The sequence below is a fragment of the Solanum lycopersicum genome, chromosome 5, assembly GCF_036512215.1.
Source record: "Solanum lycopersicum chromosome 5, SLM_r2.1".
Lineage (NCBI taxonomy): Eukaryota > Viridiplantae > Streptophyta > Magnoliopsida > Solanales > Solanaceae > Solanum > Solanum lycopersicum.
In genome coordinates, this window is record NC_090804.1 from 8,234,032 (window position 1) to 8,247,093 (window position 13,062).

General features: G+C 41.9%; 2 protein-coding genes across 5 annotated transcripts in view; both read right to left on the reverse strand.

The window, feature by feature from the left end:
* Nucleotides 1–12,676, reverse strand: part of LOC101254487 (regulator of G-protein signaling 1) — a 28,520-nt gene extending 15,844 nt beyond the window's left edge. For 2 of the 4 annotated variants that reach the window (XM_010322661.4, XM_004239119.5), the window contains exon 1: nt 12,387–12,676. In XM_010322661.4, coding sequence (XP_010320963.2) covers nt 12,387–12,463 — 77 coding nt within the window. In that variant the 5' untranslated portion in view covers nt 12,464–12,676. The remainder of the gene's footprint in view (nt 1–12,386) is intronic. The other 2 variants (XM_010322662.4, XM_019214081.3) reach the window with 1 other exon arrangement.
* On the reverse strand, nt 10,119–11,526 carry LOC138348502 (uncharacterized). The gene is made up of 2 exons (XM_069297911.1): nt 11,117–11,526; nt 10,119–11,071 (listed from the first exon to the last, which is right to left on the reverse strand). The coding sequence occupies exons 1-2, from the start codon at nt 11,394–11,396 to the stop codon at nt 10,128–10,130; spliced, it is 1,224 nt and encodes a 407-aa protein (XP_069154012.1). The 5' UTR covers nt 11,397–11,526; the 3' UTR covers nt 10,119–10,127.
* Nucleotides 12,677–13,062: the final 386 nt, after the last annotated feature.

Consider the following 13,062-nt stretch of genomic DNA (forward strand, 5'->3'; position numbering starts at 1 on the left):
AGACGATCGAGAAGGGGAAAAACACAAAGCTTTGGGAAAATTTGCTTGCTTGAATCACGAATCTTAGGTGGAGGTAGGTTATGGTTTTCATGCTTTCATAGTAAACTCTTAATAGAGAATGATATGTATTGATAGTATTGTAAACCCTGCTATGTGCTTAATTTTATGCATGCATGAACGTGATTATATAATTGTGATTATATTAAGCATGATGAAGTTATTGAATCCCAAATCTTGATAAAAAACCTAATCTCTTTTTAATGATGATGCCTTGGTAAGGGAGAAGGCTTGATGAACTAAAGTAATGAGATTGATGATGTCTTGGTAAGAAAGAAGGCTTGAGGAATTGATAGAAGGAGATTAGGGGATCGGGTGTCACGAATCGACACGTAGATTTAGGGGATCGGGTGTCACGAACCGACACGTAGATTTAGGGGATCGGGTGTCACGAACCGACACGTAGAATTAGGGGATCGGGTGTCACGAACCGACACGTAGAATTAGGGGATCGGGTGTCACGAACCGACACGTAGAATTAGGGGATCGGGTGTCACGAACCGACACGTAGAATTAGGGGATCGGGTGTCACGAACCGACACGTAGATTTAGGGGATCGGGTGTCACGAACCGACACATAAATTTAGAGAATCGGAGTGTCACGTACCGACACAAGAGGATTAATGAATATGAGGGATCGGAGTGTCACGTACCGACACAAGCGGATTAATGAATATGAGGGATCGGAGTGTCACGTACCGACACAAGAGAATTAATGAATATGAGGGAGCGGAGTGTCACGTACCGACACAAGAGAAATAAAGATAATAAATCTTGAAAGATGTTAATATACTCAATCTAATGAACATAATTCCCAAATGAGTATGGTATTGAGGCTTGATTCCTCATGTGTGAACTTGACGGTAATTGTTAATGATATAGTATTTGTTGTTGCTACATGTTGAGTATCATGGTTGATTTTATGATATTATTGGTATATATTGATTTCTATTTTGAGTTGGCCGATGATATCTACTCAGTACCCGTGTTTTGTACAGACCCCTACTTTTATGTTTTCTTCTTGTTATTTGTGGAGTGCAGCAAACGTGCCGTCGTCTTCAACTCAACAGTAATTCTAGCCAGTCTTCGTCACACCGGATCTTCAGGGTGAGCTAACGCTTCTAGCTTGGACTGGATCTTCTCCTTCATGTCTTGATGCCTTGAACTTCCGGCATGGACTAGCTTTATTTGTTTTAGCTTTTTAGAATACTCTTAGTTTAGTACTTTGATCATAGATGTTCTTGTGGTGATGACTTCCAGATTTTGGGAAATCATAGTTATTGAATTGGTTTTATTAATAAGTTTAAGTCTTCCGCATTACTTTATGTTGATATTACATTGAAATGTTAAGGGTTAGATTGGTTGGTTCGCTCACATAGGAGGATAAGTGTGGGTGCCAGTCGCGGCCCGGATTTGGGTCGTGACAAACTTGGTATCAGAGCATTAGGTTCGTTGGTCTCATCACACAAGAACGAGTCTAGTAGAGTCTTAAGGAACGGTCTTTACTTTTCTTTGAGAGGCTATAAGACTTTAGGAAAATTACATTCTTTCTTTCTTTCTTTCGTGCTACTACTTGAATCCAATTGGTATCTAGGTGATACAAATTGGTATCTGACCATCTTCACTCTCTTTCGCAGATGGTTAGAACTAGAGCAACGACTACGCCAACACCAACACCAGCACCAGCGGGACAGGGTGCGTCTGAGCCAGCCACTGGGGCTGTAGCTCGAGGAAGAGCAGCGGCAAGAGGCCGTGGTAGAGGTCGTGGGAGGACGTCCTCTAGGGGAAGAGGACGAGCACCTAGCCCATCTGATACTAGGGCGGTGACTCCTCCACCGACTGAAGAAGTAATAAGAGAAGGGGAGGATGGGGAAAATGAACAAGTGCAGAATGAGGGATTGCCACCCCAACCTACCCCAGAGATGATCAATCAGGTTCTCGCTTATCTTAGTGGGTTGTCTGATCAGGGTCAGGCCCCTCCAGTGTTTTCTGCACCAACACCTCCGGTTTCAGAGGTACAACATGCAGCCACTATGGCTCCTCGTATGGATGCCTCATTGGACATAGGCACGTTTCCACGTCTGACTACTGGGCCTATAATGACAAATGATCAGCATGAACTTTTCAGTAAGTTCTTGAAATTGAAACCTCCAGTCTTCAAGGGTGCTGAATCTGAGGATGCTTACGATTTTCTGGTTGACTGTCATGAGCTACTACACAAGATGGGTATAGTAGAACGGTTTGGTGTTGAGTTCGTGAGTTATCAGTTTCAAGGGAACGCCAAAATGTGGTGGCAGTCACATGTTGAGTGTCAACCAACAGAGGCACCACCTATGACTTGGGCCTCATTCTCTAACTTGTTTATGGAGAAGTATATCCCCGGACTTTGAGGGATAGGAAAAGGGATGAGTTCTTGAGCCTAGAGCAAGGTAGGATGTCGGTCAATGCATATGAGGCTAAGTTTCGTGCACTATCCAGATATGCCACTCAACTTTGTTTCAGTCCACAAGAGCGGATTCGTCGTTTTGTGAAGGGGTTGAGGTCAGAGTTGCGGATTTCAGCCTTACAGGTAGCGGCTACGGCAAAATCCTTCCAAGAAGTGGTAGATTTCGTGGTAGAGGTGGAAGGAGTGAAGCCAGATGAATTCACCATGGCATCGACATCAAAGAGGTTTCGAAAGGGAGGTGAGTTTAATGGTTCTTACTCTAGAGGACAGGGTACCGGAGGTTACTCAGTTCGACCCATTCAGTCTTCACTACAGACTGTAGTTGGGGGTCCACCTCAGATCGGTCAACACTTCTCTGAGAGACCTATGCTTGACTCCAGAGAGTGTTATGGATGTGGGGAGACTGGACATATTAGGAGGAATTGTCCAAAACAGAGTTATAGACCCCCAATGGCTAGAGGTAGAGGTGGTCATGGTAGAGGCCGTTATTCTGGAGGACGCGGTGGTCGAGGTAATGGTGGTCACCAAAATGGTCGAGGTGATGGGCAAACTGGAGCCACTACATCACAACATGGTAGGGGCAATGGACAGACAAACGATAGGGCCCATTGTTACTCTTTCCCTGGGCGGTCGGAAGCGGAGACCTCAGATGCTGTCATCACAAGTAATCTTCTGGTTTGTGATTGCATGGCTTCTGTATTGTTTGATCCTGGATCCACATTTTCTTATGTATCTTCCTCATTTGCTAATGGTCTAAATTTACATTGTGAATTACTTGATATGCCTATTCGTGTTTCTACTCCGGTGGGTGAGTCTATGGTAGTTGAAAAGGTATATAGGTCTTGTTTGGTGAACTTTGTGGGGATCAACACTTATGTAGATTTGGTTATCTTAGAAATGGTTGACTTCGATGTAATTCTGGGTATGACTTGGCTTTCTCCAAATTTTGCAATCTTGGATTGTAATGCTAAAACTGTGACGTTAGCCAAGCCTGGGATAGATCCGTTAGTGTGAGAGGGTGACTACACTTCCAATCCGGTTCGTATCGTCTCATTTCTTTGTGCTAAGAGAATGGTTAGTAAGGGTTGTTTAGCTTTCTTGGCACACCTCCGGGATGATACTATTCAAGTACCCTCGATTGAGTCGGTCTCGATAGTTCGTGAGTTTCTGGATGTGTTCCCTGCAGATCTTCCTGGTATGCCACCGGATAGGGATATTGACTTCTGTATTGATCTTGAACCGGGTACTCGCCCCATTTCTATACCCCCTTATAGAATGGCTCCCGCGGAGTTAAGAGAGTTAAAAGCACAACTTCAAGAGTTGTTGAGCAAAGACTTCATTAGACCAAGTGCATCTCCTTGGGGTGCTCCAGTTTTGTTTGTGAAGAAGAAGGATGGGAGTTCTCGGATGTGCATAGACTACCGGCAATTGAACAAGGTAACTATTAAGAACAAGTATCCTCTTCCTCGCATTGATGACTTGTTCGATCAGTTACAAAGTGCTTGTGTCTTCTCTAAGAATGACTTGAAATCCGGTTATCATCAATTGAAAATACGGGCAACGGATGTGCCAAAGACTGCTTTTCAAACGAGGTATGGGCATTACGAATTTGTAATGATGTCTTTTGGTCTTACGAATGCCCCTGCTGCTTTCATGAGCTTGATGAACGGGATTTTTAAGCCATATATGGATCTCTTTGTGATCGTATTCATTGATGATATATTGGTTTACTCAAAGAGCAAGAAGGAACACGAAGAGCATTTGAGAATGGTATTGGAAATGTTGAGGGAGAAAAAGCTTTATGCCAAGTTCTCTAAGTGTGAGTTTTGGCTAGATGCAGTGTCCTTCTTGGGACACGTGGTTTCTAAGGATGGAGTGATGGTGGATCCTTCTAAGATTGAGACGGTGAAGAATTGGGTAAGGCCTACTAATGTGTCAGAAATAAGGAGCTTTGTTGGGTTAGCTAGCTACTACCGCCGATTTGTCAAGGGATTCTCTTCTATTGCTTCCCAACTGACGAACTTGACTAAGCAAAATGTCCCATTCGTATGGTAGGATGAGTGTGAGGAAAGCTTTCAGAAGCTCAAGACTCTGTTGACTACTGCACCAATTCTCACCTTGCCCGTGGAAGGTAAGAACTTCATTGTCTATTGTGATGCATCCTATTCGGGTTTGGGTGCAGTGCTAATGCAAGAGAAGAATGTGATTGCTTATGCTTCAAGACAATTAAAAGTGCATGAACGTAACTATCCAACTCATGATTTGGAATTGGCCGCGGTAGTGTTTGCATTAAAGCAATGGAGACACTATTTATATGGGGTTAAGTGTGAGGTTTACACGGATCATCGTAGCCTTCAGTATGTCTTCACTCAGAAAGATTTGAACTTGAGACAGAGGAGATGGATGGAACTACTGAAGGACTACGACATCACTATTTTGTATCATCCGGGGAAGGCGAATGTTGTAGCGGATGCTTTAAGTAGGAAGGCGGGAAGCATGGGAAGTCTAGCTCACTTGCAAGCTTCTAGACGCCCATTGGCTAGAGAGGTTCAGACTCTAGCTAATGACCTTATGAGGTTAGAAATAAATGAGAAGGGAGGATTGTTGGCTTGCGTGGAGGCAAGATCTTCTTTTCTTGACAAGATTAAGGGAAAACAGTTTAATGATGAGAAATTGATCCGGATCCGAGATAAAGTGTTGCGAGGAGAGGCTAAGGAAGCACAAATCGATGAGGAAGGTGTTTTGAGAATCAAGGGAAGGGTATGTGTACCCCGAGTTGACGATTTGATCAACACTATTCTGACAGAGGCTCATAGTTCAAGGTATTCTATACATCCTGGTGCAACCAAGATGTACCGTGACCTAAAGCAACACTTTTGGTGGAGTAGAATGAAGCGTAATATTGTTGACTTTATTGCCAAATGTCCAAACTGTCAACAAGTAAAGTATGAACACCAAAGGCCCGGAGGAACACTTCAGAGGATGCCCATTCCTGAATGGAAATGGGAGAGAATCGCAATGGACTTCGTGGTTGGTCTTCCAAAGACGATGGGTAAGTACGATTCCATCTGGGTGATTGTTGATAGGTTAACTAAGTCTGCTCATTTCATTCCAGTCAAGGTGACTTACAATGCAGAGAAGTTAGCCAAAATCTATATCTCAGAAATTGTTCGGTTGCATGGGGTTCCACTATCCATCATATCAGATAGAGGTACGCAGTTTACTTCTAAGTTTTGGAGAACACTGCATGCGGAATTGGGTACTAGGTTGGACCTTAATACTGCGTTCCATCCTCAGACCGATGGTCAGTCTGAGAGAACGATTCAAGTGTTGGAGGATATGATTCGCGCATGTGTGATAGAGTTTGGAGGCCATTGGGATAGCTTCTTACCCTTAGCGGAATTTTCATACAATAATAGCTATCACTCGAGCATTGATATGGCTCCATTTGAAGCATTGTATGGTAGGAGATGTAGGTCCCCCATTGGTTGGTTTGATGCGTTCGAGGTTAGACCTTGGGGTACTGATCTCTTGAAGGATTCGATGGAGAAGGTGAAATCTATTCAAGAAAAGCTTCTAGCGGCGCAAAGTAGAGAAAAAGAATATGCAGATCGAAAGGTTAGAGACTTAGAGTTCATGGAGGGAGAACAAGTCTTGCTGAAGGTTTCGCCCATGAAAGGGGTGATGCGGTTTGGTAAAAGGGGTAAGCTAAGTCCAAGGTATATTGGACCATTTGAAGTACTTAAGCGAGTAGGGGAGGTGGCTTATGAGTTAGCCTTGCCTCCAGGGCTGTCCGGAGTACATCCGGTATTCCATGTGTCGATGTTGAAAAGATACCATGGGAATGGAAACTATATTATTCATTGGGATTCAGTCTTGCTTGATGAAAATTTGTCTTATGAGGAGGAGCCTGTTGCTATTTTAGATTGAGATGTCCGCAAGTTGAGGTCAAGGGAGGTTGCATCCATCAAAGTGCAATGGAAGAATCGACCGGTTGAAGAAGCCACTTGGGAGAAGGAGGCAGATATGCAAGAAAGATACCCACATCTGTTTACAGATTCAGGTACTCCTTTTCGCCCTTGTTTTCCTTCTTGTGATCGTTCGGGGACGAACGATGGGTAAATTGGTATCTAATGTAACGACCTGTTTAGTCGTTTTGAGCAGCAGATTTTAATTCTGGAAAAACAGGCTGAGACGACGGAACCCACGACGGAACGTCATGGGCACGACGGACCGTCGAGGGTGTCTCGTCCCAAAACACTTAGAAATTCTGAAATTTGGGTGCTGAAATCGACTCTCTGAACTCTGTGACGGACCTGCAGGACGGACCGTCACAGGCACGACGAACCGTCGTGATCCACCGTTTCAAAACACTTCAACTCCTGAGAATTTGGTACAGGGAACGATTCTCTGAACATCGTGACGGGAGTGCAGGACGGACCGTCGTAGGTACGACGGGCCGTCACAGACTCCTTAAGGAAATCGAGTCTCTGACGAACTTGCATGACGGACCGTCGCAGGCGCGACGGGCCGTCACAGGTTGCGTAATCCCAGTCAGAGTCGGATTTCTGGTTAAGTTTTAAAGGGGCGTTTTGGACTATTCCTGCTATAATTATATATTTCGTGGGTCTATATTAATAACTCAATTTCTTGGGGGATAAAAGAGGTAACCTTGAGTTAAATTGTGGGTTATTATTGTCATCTTTTACACTTAATTACATGTTAATTAGGGTAAAAGAAAGAGGGTTGGAATAAGAAAAAGAAAAGAACAGAAAGAGAGAGAAGGGAATCGATAGAGAGAGAGACGATCGAGAAGGGGAAAAACACAAAGCTTTGGGAAAATTTGCTTGCTTGAATCACGAATCTTCGGTGGAGGTAGGTTATGGTTTTCATGCTTTCATAGTAAACTCTTAATAGAGAATGATATGTATTGATAGTATTGTAAACCCTGCTATGTGCTTAATTTTATGCATGCATGAACGTGATTATATAATTGTGATTATATTAAGCATGATGAAGTTATTGAATCCCAAATCTTGATAAAAACCTAATCTCTTTTTAATGATGATGCCTTGGTAAGGGAGAAGGCTTGATGAACTAAAGTAATGAGATTGATGATGTCTAGGTAAGAAAGAAGGCTTGAGGAATTGATAGAAGGAGATTAGGGGATCGGGTGTCACGAACCGACACGTAGATTTAGGAGATCGGGTGTCACGAACCGACACGTAGAATTAGGGGATCGGGTGTCACGAACCGACACGTAGAATTAGGGGATCGGGTGTCACGAACCGACACGTAGAATTAGGGGATCGGGTGTCACGAACCGACACGTAGAATTAGGGGATCGGGTGTCACGAACCGACACGTAGAATTAGGGGATCGGGTGTCACGAACCGACGCGTAGATTTAGGGGATCAGGTGTCACGAACCGACACGTAGAATTAGGGGATCGAGTGTCACGAACCGACACGTAGAATTAGGGGATCGGGTGTCACGAACCGACACGTAGAATTAGGGGATCGGGTGTCACGAACCGACACGTAGATTTAGGGGATCGGGTGTCACGAACCGACACGTAGATTTAGGGAATCGGAGTGTCACGTACCGACACAAGAGGATTAATGAATATGAGGGATCGGAGTGTCACGTACCGACACAAGAGGATTAATGAATATGAGGGATCGGAGTGTCACGTACCGACACAAGAGAATTAATGAATATGAGGGAGCGGAATGTCACGTACCGACACAAGAGAAATAAAGATAATAAATCTTGAAAGATGTTAATATACTCAATCTAATGAACATAATTCCCAAATGAGTATGGTATTGAGGCTTGATTCCTCATGTGTGAACTTGACGGTAATTGTTAATGATATAGTATTTGTTGTTGCTACATGTTGAGTATCATGGTTGATTTTATGATATTATTGGTATATATTGATTTCTATTTTGAGTTGGCCGATGATATCTACTCAGTACCCGTGTTTTGTACAGACCCCTACTTTTATGTTTTCTTCTTGTTATTTGTGGAGTGCAGCAAACGTGCCGTCGTCTTCAACTCAACAGTAATTCTAGCCAGTCTTCGTCACACCGGATCTTCAGGGTGAGCTAACGCTTCTAGCTTGGACTGGATCTTCTCCTTCATGTTTTGATGCCTTGAACTTCCGGCATGGACTAGCTTTATTTGTTTTAGCTTTTTAGAATACTCTTAGTTTAGTACTTTGATCATAGATGTTCTTGTGGTGATGACTTCCAGATTTTGGGAAATCATAGTTATTGAATTGGTTTTATTAATAAGTTTAAGTCTTCCGCATTACTTTATGTTGATATTACATTGAAATGTTAAGGGTTAGATTGGTTGGTTCGCTCACATAGGAGGATAAGTGTGGGTGCCAGTCGCGGCCCGGATTTGGGTCGTGACAACTTTCGATAGTAGCCGGTTAAACCAAGGAACCCCCTTAGAGCCCGTAAAGTCTTGGGTCTAGGCCAATCCACCATAGCTTGAATCTTATGAGGATCAGTAGTCACTCCTTCCTTAGTAATAACATGGCCTAAGTACTCCACTTTAGCTTGACCAAAAGAACATTTAGATCTCTTTGCAAACAACACATTCCTTCTCAAAATATTAAACACCACTTGCAGATGCTGTAAATGTTCTGCATTGTTTCTGCTATAGATTAGTATATCATCGAAAAATACTAAGACAAACTTCCGGATAAACGATTGAAAAATCTGGTTCATTAAGGCTTGAAATGTTGCTGGGGCATTAGTGAGTCCGAAGGGCATTACTCGAAACTCATAATGGCCCATGTGAGTACGAAATGCAGTCTTGTGGACATCTTCCATCTTCATTCTAATTTGATGATACCCAGCTCTCAAATCCACCTTAGAAAATATCGACGCTCCATGCAGTTCATCTAACAAATCGTCAACAATTGGTATTGGATACTTGTCCTTAATGGTCAAGTCATTTAACCCTCTATAATCGACACAGAACCTCCAGGTACCATCCTTCTTTTTTACTAACAATGCCGGTGATGAATAAGGTGATTGACTAGCCTGTATGATTCCACTGCTTAACATCTCTTTTACTTGCTTCTTCAACTCATTCTTTTGATGGAAATTATACCGATAGGGTCTCAAACTGATAGGTACAGCTCCTGGTTTGAGGGGTATTGCATGATCAAACAATCTCTTCGGTGGCAAAGACTTTGGTTCCGCAAAGATGTCCCCATACTTATCTAACACTTCCTGCAGTCCCTCTTCGATTACTTCATCCTCACTGTTTTTTATCATGTTCATCATAAAAAGATGAGCAACTATAGCTTGACCTTTCTTCAACATTTTTCGCATTGATCCAGTAGATAGCATATTCAAACTACCTTCTCCTGCTATTCCTGGCAGCACCAACTTATTAGCCTTCCTTCCTATAGTCACACACTTCCTCTCATGATCGAACTTAGTTGGATTATGTTTCTTCATCCAGTCGTTTCCCAACACCAAAGCACAGCCTCCCAAAGAAATAATGAGCAAATCGTCCATGAAAATTCTTTCCTGCATTTTCCACAAAACCCTCTACAATGAGAATTACACATTACATAATTGCCATCCGCCACAGTTACTCATACAGGCGAACAAGGCTGAGGCTTATAACCCGATGCAGCTAATGTATGCTTGTCGATGAAACTATGAGTGCTTCCCGAATCAATCAGTATTGCCAAATGTCTCTTCTTAACAGTTCCTCCCACCAGAATTGTATTTTCTCCCATATTATGGCCCGTCAGTGTATTTAAACAAACAGCTTGTTGTACCTCCTGTTCAACTACTCCTTCAATGGTGATGTCTTCATTTTCATCCAATTCTGAAACTTGATCGCCTTCTTTATCACCCTCAACGAAACCAGTCAAATAATTCAACTGCCTTACTTTACAAGTATGTCCCGGACCATATTTCTCTCCACATAGGAAACACAAGTGATTCGACTTCCTAAACTCGTAAATCTCAGGAGTAAGCCGATAAGGTCCATTCCTATTAACCATAGCAGTAGATGTTTTTCCTACTCCTTGTACAGCTGCCGGCAACACTCGGTTTGCTACTCTGTTTCTCCTTCGGCCAGCTTCAATTGCCATTTCCTTCATTCTCGCTTTCTCTGCAGCTTCTTTCAATGTCCTCGGTTTGAACATTTTCACCTCTAATTTGATCTCCTCTTTTAGTGCTCCAACGAAACTAGATAGGAAGTGAGCTTCATTCAAAGCCGGATTTCGTATAAGCATTTGAGCTTTTAGATCCTCAAATCGTCCTAAAAACTCTTCCACAGTTCCGATCTGTTGCAATTTATTAAATTCTTCCACCACATCACTCACTACAATTTCCCCAAACCTACTTATCAAATCCTCTTTAAACTCAATCCAATTCGGTATTCCTCCACTTAACACCATCGACTGATACCACACTTCGGCTGCATCGGTCAAATACAACGTAGCCATTTCTACCCTCTGTTCATTGCCCACTCTGTACTGTGTAAAAAATCTATCACACTTTCGGATCCACACCTTCGGTTCCTGACCTGCGAAATAAGGTAACTCCCACCTAGGTAACGTCACTTAGGAACCTGCGAAATAAGGTAACTCCCACCTAGGTAACGTCACTGCATTCGGCTGAGCTCTGTTGCGATTATCCACATTTGGAATAGGTAGTAAACCTGCTCCCACATTCGGAACCACTTGAGCTCTCTCCAACACTCCCAATCTCTCCAAAATTAAGTCCAATGTTCCTTGAATTCCAGTTTGAGCATGACGTACTTCCTCTTGTGAATTCAGCAGATCAGCTAGCATTTCATCGTGTCTTGTTAGCTTATCCTCTGTAATTTTCCAACGTGTACCCTCAACCATCACACAGGTTCGAAGGCTCTGATACCAACTGTTATGACCTTAATAAGACCACAAATTCAATTTACAATTTGAATTGAAAATCACAGAAACCAGACCAACTTTATTGATAATAGGAAGTCTCAATTACACGTAATGAACTATCAACTAAGAACTTCGTAACCTCCATAGAAAAGCTGTAAATGCAAAATGAAGAAGAAGGATGAGAACAAAAGGAAGTACAGAGAAAGAAGATAGAAGAGAACAGAGAAACAGAAAGAAAGGGAACGTGAGAAGAAGAGAGGAAAGAAACGTGACTTTTCCCAATAGTTTGTTATACTTCTCTCTCCTCTAACCACTATTATATAACCACCTTCAATCTACGTGGCATCATCCTCACCATCGCTTCTCATTAAATCCTAGCCGTTCCTTTCTAACGATAGTTCCTTCTTCCAAATTTCAGTTACTACAGTTACTGCTGTCGCCTTGTTCCGATATCGAATCCCCACCTCGCTTCACTGATCTTCACTTCATAACACCGACACTATGCACGTCCTTGTTATACTTCCCCTTCTTGCCCCATTGTCATACTTAAGTGGGAAGAAGACAAGTGAAAGCAAGGCAAATAAACGCAAAGCAAGCTCTAGAGACGTACAATCTTCCAACCCCTAATTCATTGACCTAATTAGAAGTAAATAAATTTTGTGAACACAAAAAATCCTTATATGTCAACTTTCTTCACCCCTTCATCAAACTGATTAATCAAAAAGGAGGCCAATCTTGCTTCATATTCCAAAGTTTGATCTTTTCCATCTTTTATCAGCCTTATTGACAAAGAGAAGAAATCGTTCCGAACAAAATCCAAATTCATTACAATATCAAAGAAAAAAAAATGTCTTTCAATTTGTCCAAGATTGCATACCTATCAATCAGAAACAGCAAGAAAAACACAAACCACAAGTATTTGACTTCACAATTTCCACAACCAGCAAAAAAAAAATTCAGAGAACTTACAAGATCATGGACAGTAGAGCAGCTGAAAGCGCTATATAGTCACTTGGGCACCCTCCTTTGCTAGAACAAGCTGCCATCTTTATTCTCCCTACAGTTTAGTTGCTGCCTCTGTTATGCCCATCAACTGTTTGTAGAAATGTCTATGAGAAGGAGGAGGCCGACATGTGTTTACACTAACTTCAGTTTAGTCAGCAGAAATCAACCATATTTATTTAGTAAAGTACATGGGAAATGTTAGCATGTTAAAGAATTCGTTTAATTGTCCTAAGCCACTATTTTTGACCTTACACACAACCATATGTAAATCAATTATATTAATATAACGAATCACTCATGTGATAGAGTGATAAGTACTTCTTCATTTTTAATTAAAAGGTCTCGGATTTGAGCATTTTTGAATAAGGAATTGTCTTTATTAGATAGTGTTTTACCTTCAATGTATTTCGAATTTAGTTGGACTTCAATGTGAATACTGGACATCGGATGAAAAATTTAAAAAAATCATATTATTTATTTGTTTCGATTTGCTTTCTTAATTTAAATTAACAAGAAATTTTGGAAATTTAGTAAATACTTTTAAATAGGAAAAATTACGTAATTAGACATATATTACCATCATATACAGTGGAGTTAGGATTTTTAATAAGGAGTTTAAAATCTGAAAAAATAGATACAT